The sequence below is a fragment of the Rosa rugosa genome, chromosome 1 (genome assembly GCF_958449725.1).
Source record: "Rosa rugosa chromosome 1, drRosRugo1.1, whole genome shotgun sequence".
NCBI classification, from domain to species: Eukaryota; Viridiplantae; Streptophyta; class Magnoliopsida; order Rosales; family Rosaceae; genus Rosa; species Rosa rugosa.
The window spans coordinates 58984821-58995695 of NC_084820.1; the positions used below are offsets into that span (position 1 = coordinate 58984821).

The 10875-nt window shown below is 39.8% G+C and overlaps 1 protein-coding gene across 1 annotated transcript; it reads right to left on the bottom strand.

Moving 5' to 3' along the window:
* Positions 1 to 246: 246 nt before the first annotated feature.
* On the bottom strand, positions 247 to 2773 carry LOC133725744 (protein DETOXIFICATION 41). Its single transcript, XM_062153113.1, has 8 exons — positions 2422 to 2773; positions 1635 to 2179; positions 1461 to 1547; positions 1320 to 1376; positions 992 to 1230; positions 792 to 910; positions 615 to 701; positions 247 to 505 (listed from the first exon to the last, which is right to left on the bottom strand). Exons 1-8 carry the CDS (start codon positions 2728 to 2730, stop codon positions 431 to 433), a joined length of 1518 nt encoding a protein of 505 aa, XP_062009097.1. The 5' UTR covers positions 2731 to 2773; the 3' UTR covers positions 247 to 430.
* Positions 2774 to 10875: the final 8102 nt, after the last annotated feature.

Genomic DNA, 10875 nt, shown 5'->3' on the forward strand with positions numbered 1-10875 from the left:
CGCTGTATCTGTCCGAGTGAAATGTGCAATTTTGGATTTCTTTTCTGTATCAATTACAAAGGTGTCTGGCGTCACTTCCTCGGAGCAAAAGCTTGTAGTTTTGGATTGCTTATAACTCCACTCGATAGAGCACTTGACCTCCCATTTACTACAAGGGTTCGATTTACCTTCCCCCTTAAACAATGAAATGAAAAAAGCAAGGAGGTTTGAATGCAGCATCTTGCTTTAAAATAAGTGCTGCTGCTGTTAAAGAAATACGAGGGTCTCCTTAAATAATCAAAATTGGCTACATCTGATTGGTTCTATACAAGGAAAGAAACAAAGATATAGCCCAACTCTCGTTGACAATGCTGCAAGGAAAAAAAACATTGTAGCGCACCACATGAAACCCTGGTAAATGAGGTTTGAACTGTGAACACTTCTTATAGACTCATACGCCGTTTTCCTCCAAGAGCAATTGTTCAACACTTGCAGATCTCTTCAATCTCTCAGCCGCGTTCACAACCTACAAAAACAAAAGCATGATCAAAATCTTTGGTCACAACCTGTCCAAATTCAGTTCATGTCAACTCTGTATTCAGATGGTAAGAAACTTTCATCAGAATTTAAGTTACCTCAGCATCCCAGTTGGTTCTGGCAGTGAGAACAATTAGAGTTGCTGTCTGTAAAGATACTCCAATAATCATCCCCCACCAAATACCCTGAAAAATTAAGGCCAAAAATGCATTATTTACAATTACAAAAGCATTAACTTTACTGATGAGAGTGAGATTTGAGTTTCAAATACTTACTGCTACTCCCATACTAGTTTTGAAGCCAAGAACACACCCAATTGGAAGACCGATAATATAATAACAAGTCAGGTTCACATAAGCTACAACAGCTTGCCATCCACTTCCAATTGCCACACCTGAAATTCCACACATCAAATATTAGAAATGGTGCCTGACTGAGATGTTTTTCTACTGTGTCTTGCATATATTGTCAATACCTGAGAGTATAGGTTGAATGCCATTCAAGAAAACAGAGATGGCTAGCAAGGGGGTCAATTCAGATACTGCCTCAATAACATCGGCGTCACTCGTAAATAGCTTGCTCAATCCAACTTTGAATATCAGCACAATAGCACTGAACACTATGCTAATCAGGATGCTGGTCCCGTTCACGACAAACACAGAAAATTTGGCCACCTTTGGATGACCAGCACCTAGCTCATTACTCACTCGAACACTGCATAAACCAAATCACATTTTCAGCAAGAAACTTCTAATACATTTTTGCCAAGGAAAAACTGAAACCTCTTAATGTTTGTCACAAACCTTGCTGCAGCAGCGAGGCCTAGCATAAATTGCATGTCCCAGTTCAAGTAGTTCATGCTGGAATCATCAAAATATGCAAAGTCAGATAACAATGCGAGTTAAACAACTGATCAAGTTGACTGAGAAAAACAAAAGACATACCAGATAGAAATGGAGTCCAATGAGATTGTAGGGTTGGCTAGGAGCCCTGATATAAGCACTAACCCTTGATTGTACCAAATCTCCAAACTACATTGAAGCATCATTAAACTCAGTCTTTTGAGGTACACAAAGATGGGCTAAAAACTTGGAATGTGTATATACATACATACATACCACAACATGATAGCAGAAGCAAGAGTTAGCTTAAAATAAGGCCAAATTCCCGAAAAGGCTTTCCATGAGAAACCAGTCCAAGTTTCCTTGCAGTTGGGGCTTACTAAAATGTAAATCCCATACGTAATCACAAGCAACCACCAAGAAAAACTCAGTGTAAGAGCAGCACCTATTAGTCCATAGTCCACAACATAAACCACCAACCAAGTGAGAATAGTGTGAAGGAGGAAAACTCCAACGGACATGTATGCCAAAGGGTTCACTATGTTCTGTGCCTGAAGGAACCTCTGTTGTGGGCAGTTTATGGCAAATGCATAGAGTTGAGGGATTAAGCCGCGCGCAAAGATCTGACCTTGTTCTGCTATACTTTCTGATTGTCCCATGGCTACGAGTATTGGACCTGACCACCAGTACAAAAATGTAAGCAGGATTGCTGCTCCCAAGTGCAAGACGATTGCTCTTTGGCATATTATCCCCAATGCTCCGTAGTGTTTGGCTCCATAGGCTTGCCCACAAACAGTTTGTACAGCACTCGCCATGCCCAACTTGAAAATTAAAGCAATAATTCAAGAGTTTTGGCTCATGTTAGACTAACAGAGTACCGAGTAATGTTCTTCAAATAAGTACGTACAAAACATAGCGATGAAAAACTGAAATGAGTTTAGCTTATATGATTCAAGTTGACAGTCTCGGAACATTTCGAATGGTTGCAAGAACCAAATAGCATTAATTCATATATTGAATCAAGTAAAAAACATAGAATATTAGGTACATTTGGGGTACGTACCATAATCCCATAAGCAAGACCTTGGATTCCCACACTTGCAATAGAGGCTCCAGCAAGCTCCAATGCACTCAGATGGCCACAAAACATCAATGTGACAAAGCTGAGCATGTAATTGAAAAGCGAAACTACGATAGATGAACCGGATAAAATCCATAGCAGCCTCGACTCCCATGCCACTAGCCTAGGCCACCACCTTAGTGCTATAGGCCTTCGCTCCAAAAATTCTTCAATCTCAGCGGATGACAAGTCAGGAATCCGGGAATATGAGTCAGGTCCGAGGAGTAGCGGCTGGTACTGCTCCGACCCCATGGTTATCTCAGCCGAATGTTGAAACTATGGGTGTTGTGTACACTTTTGGAAGCAGAAGCAGACAGTGCATTTAAATCATGTTACATTATGGTACAGAAATAGCGGGGGAAGTTGAAATTACAAGGTCTAACTAACATTCCAAATTGTTAGGCAACCAACCACTATTAGCATGTGCTCCGCTATATAGCAAAGTAGCAAGAGAATTTTACCTACAACTATGTATTATTGTTCAGTTTTGAATGAGGAAGAGATCACTCCCTTATCTCGCATCTCTAAAAAAAAAAAAAAATGTTGTTTGTTCAGAAAGTTCACAAAACCCAGGTATGCCAGTAAAATGAAAGATCCAAGCACTGCTTTCTAGTACAAGCACAAGTACAAAGGCATAGAAGATGTCACCATGTCAGCTATATATGGGTTAATTGCAATGTACGTCTGTTCTTGTTTAATTTTATATATTCATTTGGGAGGGGACTGTGAGATACAAAGGAAGAAGAAGACTAAGATGCTTCTCTTTTCGTTGGGTTAGGTAAACACATGAGAATCTAGATAAGGTCACCGTCAACAACATTTTGGGGTGTATATTATTCAAACTTGTGAGCCGTTATGTAGAGATGTTGATGAGAACACCTAGCGAAAAGTCTGGAAGGAGTTTAGCAGCTCATTGTGTTGCCTCGCTTGCCATGAGGGCGGTAGATCCTTGCAGATGGGCCTCTAGGCCACCACCATCCTTACTTCATGTTCTTCGCAATGATGGTTTTCCCTCTCCGCCTGCTTCTGTGTTTAAGGCCCCGTTTGGGATTGCTTCGCTTTTAAAAAAAATCAGCTTTTGTTTAAAATTTGGAAACTAAATTTCCACCCCATTATACCAGCTGGCTCCTGATCTCTTGGACTAGTTGTCATCACTCATGGTCTAATACTGGAAACAGTAGTGCTTCAAGTTACACTAGCTCCCAATTATTTCTTATCAAAATTGAGCTACAAGTTACACTACTAGCTAACTCGAATTCACAGGGTGTGAACTGTACGTACGTGTCTTCCATTCTTCTATATTCCGATTTTCCATCACTAGTTACTCAGGTCTTCCAGCTGTTTGTGCTACGTAAGAATGGTTTGGCAGGATTGGAAGTTTCATTGCAGTTGCATGACATGATGACATTGTGCCTTACAGCCAGACTTTGCTACAAGTGGTGCTGTGCTAATGCATTACTTATTGGAAACACTACCAAAAATGGTGGACATAGCCTCCTAACTCCTAAGCCCTATGGCCAAGAAACTTTGTGGTCCATTGGAACAATAACAAAAATTTATACCACCCATTTCATCTCTTTCGATTCAGAGTGTGCTGCCATGGATTTGATGAGAATTCGGGGGGAACTTTCAATACTAAGTTCTTCCTATAGGATAAATCTCAAAGAGCAAACGTTGGTTGGGTTAAGATTTCATATCTATAGCAAAAATTTAAGGATTAAATACTTGTTACTCCTCGTACTTTTCCCTGAAAAACAGTTTGGTCCCTCGCCTTTTAAATTAAACTGAATAGTCCTTATTCTATCAAATTCTCATATAACAAGTCCAAAATGATCCGAAATGACTATTATGCCCCTCATTTCCTATTTTTATTATTATTTTAATTTTTTTCTCTATTTTTTTAATTTTTCTCCCTTTTTTTTTTTTTTTTTTTTTTTTTTTTTTAATATTTTCTCTCTCCCTCCTTCTCTCTCTCCCCTGACCTCTCTCTCCCTCAACCTCTCTTCTTCTTTTCTTCCTCTGCAACCACCGGAGAACACCAGCGCCGCCCTCTCCTCGGGCTCCCCCGCCTCCACCGCCGAGAAGCTCCAGAACGCCATCCGCCTCCTCGAGTCCCAGCTCCGCTCCGAGGTCCTCTCCCAGCTCTCCTCCCTCCAGCACGCCGACCACGCCCTCTCCACCGTCCGATCCTCCGTCCACACCCGATCTGAGCTCTCCGACCCCCTCCGCTCCATCACCGCACTCACTCTCCAGCTCTCCAACCTCCATGCCACCTCCGAGCTCCTCCACCACTTATCAAAGCAACTTCAATCAAAATAGCAGTAAAATAGTCGATCTTTCAAAGCCATGCACATTGAGACATGAATCTGTAAACAAAACCCAGAGAAAAAAAAATCAGAAAAACAAGTTTTATACAGATTCACATAAACTTCCACAGCACCAAAGAAGTTAAAAACCAAACTCAATGCAAAAGTAGCACACAAAAACACTCGATCTTTCGGTAACCATGTACATTCAGATCAAACAAAACCAAGAAAGAAAGAGATGGCAATACCCGCTCGATCCATTGACGAGAAACGTCTGTGAATTCGAAAGCAGGGTCATTGATAAGCTCCGATTTCAGAACAGAGTAGACCTCCATGAACTTGGCTCTTAAATTACTATTAACCGAACCACCGGAGCTCCCAAACACATCAAAGCCATCGTCAAACGACGACGTATTGGCACCCGAACCAAAAAACATGGAATCCAAATTAAAGTCGGAGCCTTGGGATTGCTGCTGTGCGGGTCTAGTGACTCCGCCGCCGAAGATGCCGACGTAATCGTTGAATCCGCCGGAGCCGGCCGTGTTTTGGAGAGCTGGAGAGTGAGGGCGGTGATGGAGCGGAGGGGGTCGGAGAGCTCAGATCGGGTGTGGACGGAGGCGTTCTGGAGCTTCTCGGCGGTGGAGGCGGGGGAGCCCGAGGAGAGGGCGGCGCTGGTGTTCTCCGGTGGTTGCAGAGGAAGAGAAGAAGAAGAGAGGTCGAGGGAGAGAGAGGTCAGGGGAGAGAGAGAAGGAGGGAGAGAGAAAATATAAAAAAAAAGGGAGAAAAATTAAAAAAATAGAGAAAAAAATTAAAATAATAATAAAAATAGGAAATGAGGGGCATAATAGTCATTTCGGATCATTTTGGACTTATTATATGAGAATTTGATAGAATAAGGACTATTCAGTTTAATTTAAAAGGCGAGGGACCAAACTGTTTTTCAGGGAAAAGTACGAGGAGTAACAAGTATTTAATCCAAAATTTAAGGGGTAATGCTCATACACCCTGAATCCATCAAAATACCTCCCAAAAACCCCAACAAATTATTTTTATTCCTCTCCACCCAGACTCCTGTCTCTTTCTTTCCTACCAACCCAACATATCTCTTTTTCTTGCCATCAGTACCCTTCTGTTGGTTCTTTGCATGTTCATATAGTTTAATATTTCTCTGTTACAATTGATGAAACGTGGTGGGCCCATTCTTAAAGTTATTTGTTTAAATAGAAGTGTTAGAATTCATCCTCTATTTCAAAAGGTAAACAGTACGTTTTAATATTCATAATTTCGATTGTCGATAGACTTGAGCTAAATGTTATCTGCAAAAACACTAGCAAAGAATTAAATCAGGAAAGAGAAAAATTGAGAAAATTGAAAGACTATAGAGAACGTCTTCCTAGAGAAACTCCCAATTATTGGGATATCCTCTATAGACTTCAAACCAGAATTTATAAATTAGAAGAAGATATTGAAAATCTTTTATATATTCTGGGAGAGGAACAAAAACCTCTTGATTATTTGAGCATTGGTTAGATCCGCAAATCACTGGTATCAGAGCTTGCAAAGAGCTCAACAGGGGAATCCCCAATGGGGACAATGTCTGACTTAATATTAGAGAAGTTGAATTCTCTATTAATATCCTCTGATGAGAAACATCAGACCCTGTTACAAGAAATATCTAGATCTCAAGATCATCTAGATACGTTACATGATATAATCGCTCGATTAGAAAAATTAGAGCAAAAAATGGATTATATCAAAGAACTTCCAAAAACGGAAGAAGAAAAGCTAACGAGTGTTAGTAGAAAAATCAATGAACAGCAAAAAACGCTGGATTCTATGAAAAATATACTGAAGGACAAGAAAGTGCCTACAGTAAAACCAAAGAAAACTAATGGATTCAAACCATTAGAAAGACCAGATAAGAATCTTGTTCCAAACATGATTTTTCTGGATCCTTCAACTAGTTCTACTAGTATTCGGTATGAAAAGCCGAAGGAGACTCGAGATGTTAACATGTTAGGTATCTTTGGAAAAAAGAAAGGAGTACAACTCCTAAATGCTGAAGAATTTGAATACAACGAAATTGAACAGGAGGTAAAAAACTCCGCAATTCCTAAATTAGATTTCAGGCAAATCTACAAAAGGGGAACGTTTGACTTGATGGACAGCCATCATTTCAAATTATTGGAGATAACAACCCCCGCTACAGCAGGTGGAGAAACCGATCTCTTGATGATCACTCCTGCAGAAGTTGCTAGAGCAGCAGCGAAAAAGTATCAATTTATGCATATTGGAGCAGTCCAAGTAGGCATAAATCTGCTGGCTCGAGAAGGAATAAACTGCTCAGTCCTATGTGTCCTGCAAGACAACAGACTGACAGACTTTCAAGCTAGTCTGTTGGGAACCCTAGAAGCATCCCTGTGTGAACAAGTAGCCTATTTCAACTGCTTCCCAAACTTCACCACCAGCTTGAAAGATGCAGCTCACTGTCTACGACTCAGGGTTAAGACAGATGGCATATCTATGAAAGAAGATATGCAAGAACTCGCAATAGTATACAGAATATACTATAGATTAATGAGCACTACAGTAGCCCCCAAGACAAGGATAACAAATATCCCAGGTCTTACTACTGGGTTCCTCACTAATCAAAAGAACCATTCACAACAAATTCATAAAGTTACTTGGAACGAGGTAACTTTTCCTATTGAATGGAAACTATCTGGCCCGAAAAAGCCGCCAGAAAGTGCCAAAGCAAAAGTCTATGAAAGCCGAAAGACTGGAGAAATCAGTCTCAACTTTGACAATCACAGAAAAAGTGATGTCGGTACTGAGAATATCAGGATAAACAAAAATCTTTTCAGAAGAAGCTACAGCACTAGAGAAGCTAGTACTAGTGGCACTAAAGCCATTATTGAAGAACCAATAACTGAAGAAGAATTAGAAGCTGATCTAAACAGACCAGTTAATATGCTTAGAGCACAAAAACTCTATGATCTCTATGAAGAAGCAGATTCCTGCGAAAATCCTGAACGATTAGAAAAACTAATCGAAGAAATGAAAAAGTTCAATCCAGGAAAGGAAAGAAAACTTCTTCCCTACCAAGATGTTGAAATGGAAGAAGGAGAAAGCTCCAAAACTTCCATCACCAGAGAAAAAGGAAAGGTGAAACTCCCTATACAGAAGGCCCCTACGGGAAGAGATGGAGAAAGAAATTCTCAAAGATTTATCCCAGAAGACAAGATACCCAGAGTACCAATTACCAATTTTGGTATCTGGTTAGATCTGGATAAAACTCTAGACAAGAGAAAAACTCTTGACCAATGGGTTGACAGCCTGATGATGGCATCTGCTCTCACCTTTGGAAAATTTGAAGCTCCTGATCTTCAGATGTATTTTGAAACTACTCTCACAGGAGTAGCAAAGAAATATTATTTCTCTTTCAAAGAAACGGCCAGAGGAAAAGAATGGCTTGAAGATATCAAAGCTTCAAAATCCCCGTATGATTTTGCAGTACCCCTATACGATCAGTTCTGTGGAGATTCTGCAAATATGAGTGAAAAGGCCAGAGAAACGGCTAAATCAAATATCTATGCTCTCAAAATTTGTGACATGAGATATTTTGAAGAATACTTGAATGAATTTCAAGAATATTACTGTACAATTGGTGAACTAGAAAGCACTGATCTAGTCAACTTGTTGCACAGGAAACTCCCTGAACCATGGAGAACAGCTGTGCGAGAAAGCATAGCAGAAAAACCAATTGAAAGATTTTCAGTTGGAGGAATGGCCGACAGAATCCGGCAATTACTGAAAGAACAATGCAAAGCTAATCTTAGAGCTAAGATGGCTAAGAAACAACTCAAAGGAGTTGAAAATTTCTGTTACGGAATACTGGATATGCCAACTAACTGGGGATGTCATGAATCCAAGTTCCACAGAAAGAAGAAAGGAAACTATTACTCTAAAAGGTTCAAAAAGAGTAATCAAAGAAAGAATTGGAAATTCAAGAAAAGTTCCAATTACAAGAAACAACAGGGAGAAAATCCTAAAAAGAAATTCTTCAAGAAAAAGAAGAATACTCATCAGCATAAACAACAACCAAGCAAGAAAGCTTGCAGATGTTGGCTATGCAAAGCTGAAGGGCACTATGCCAATGAATGCCCAGAAAAGGGTAAAAGATCTACTAAAGCTCTCTTTGAAGAATATGAGCAAATAGTAGAAATAACAAATATGAAAGGCTACGAAATAGCCTATTCTGATGATGAAGAAGACGACAGGTCAGTTTACTCTGCCTGGTCCGAAGAAGAAGAGTCATCTGAGTCTGAGACAGATTCTGAAGTAGAGTACTTCGAATCCAGACAAATGAATGTTTTGAAAATCAAAAACTGGGAAGAAAGTAAGACAGAATCGTTAATGTCTTCTTATCAGGTGAACCCTGGTACATTCGTTTGTGACTACTGCATATGTCACGAAAAGAATGGTCTCCCTATGTTTTGTGAAGAGTCAAAAAAGACTTATCACAAAGAATGCTTCATAGCTGAAGCAAGAAGAAAAACCAAGAATGGACTTGTCAGCCAACTAGTTGAACAAGAATATGAAGAATATTTCTCTGAGAAAACAGAGAAAGAAACTTTGTTCCAGGAAACCATGGAACCATCTTCCTCGAAAAAGGAAGATGTCATCGAAGAAAAAATAGATGACAACTTTGATTTGGTTGAAATACCAGAAAAGGTAGGACTGGTGAAACCACCAGAACCTGTTCATCTCTTAGAAAAGCAAGAAGCAGCTATAACAGTTACTGAAACATGGGATCTACTTGGCCAACCTTCTGGCAAGTTTGATTATAACGTCCGATATGACCCTCCGTCATGGTTCAGTAATCCAGATAGCAAAGAGATAATTCCTACAGACTGGGATGATACAAAACCTTCTAGTTTTACATCTCCCACTCAGAAAAATGATCCAGTAGAATGTAAACCATTCATTCCAAAGGAACAAGCTCAAGAAAATGAGCTTCAGCAATCAAAAGTAGTCTCTACGAGTAGATACAGCAACTACATAGAGATTGGACTAAAATTCCCTGATCATAAAAAATATCATCTACATGCCTTTGTAGATAATGGATCAGGATTTACAGTTGCAAAAAGATTTGCAATTCCAGAAAAACTCTGGAAAGAAGAAAAGAAAACAGCTACTGGTGTTACTTTTGATGGAAGCCATCTCACCATGAATAAAGTAGCAAAAAATGTTCATATCACCATTGGTGGAGGAACATTTACCATCCATAACGTCTGGCAATCTGAAGGCCAAGGCGCAGATTTCTTGTTGGGTAATGATTTCATTCTCCAACAGAGATTTATTCAGGATGAAGAAGCAATCGGCTTCAGAAAAGGAGAACGGGTGTTCTGGGCAGATAGGCTCACTCAAGCCAAAAGTGTGGTCGGACCAAACTTTACTACCCAATATCAGAGATCGCAACAGAATAGTGGTGATCTTAACCCCTACAAACAAAAATTTGAACCCATACTCCAAATCAAACAACAAGAAGAATTACTTGTTGAAGAATCTTCTGAAGAAGAAGAAGAAGCAAAAACTAGTGAAGAAGACGAAGCTAGTTTCATCCATGAGCATAACCTCAAGCACTTTCAGAATAAGCTTGAGTCTCAGAAAATTCCCACTCTTGAGAAAATCAAGAAACTACTCGAGCAGAACATCGATGTAGATCCTCAGAAGTTTTGGGGAAAAGACCCAGTGGCTGTGAATTAAGACTACATGACATGAATGCTATCTGTCATGTCAAAGCCATTCCTCAGTACAAAGAGGAAGACCAAAAAGAATTCAGAAAAGATATTGAAGATCTCCTGAACAAGAGATTAATTCAACCTTCCACTAGCCCTCATCATGCTCCAGCATTCTACGTGAGAAATCATGCAGAAACCCTTCGAGGAAAAGCTAGAATGGTTATTGACTATCGAGATGTCAATAAAAAGACTGTCAAAGACGGCTATCAAATTGCTCAAGTAAGAGTATTGATCAATCAGCTCAGAGGAGCTAAAGTCTTTTCAAAATTTGATGCAAAGTCAGGATT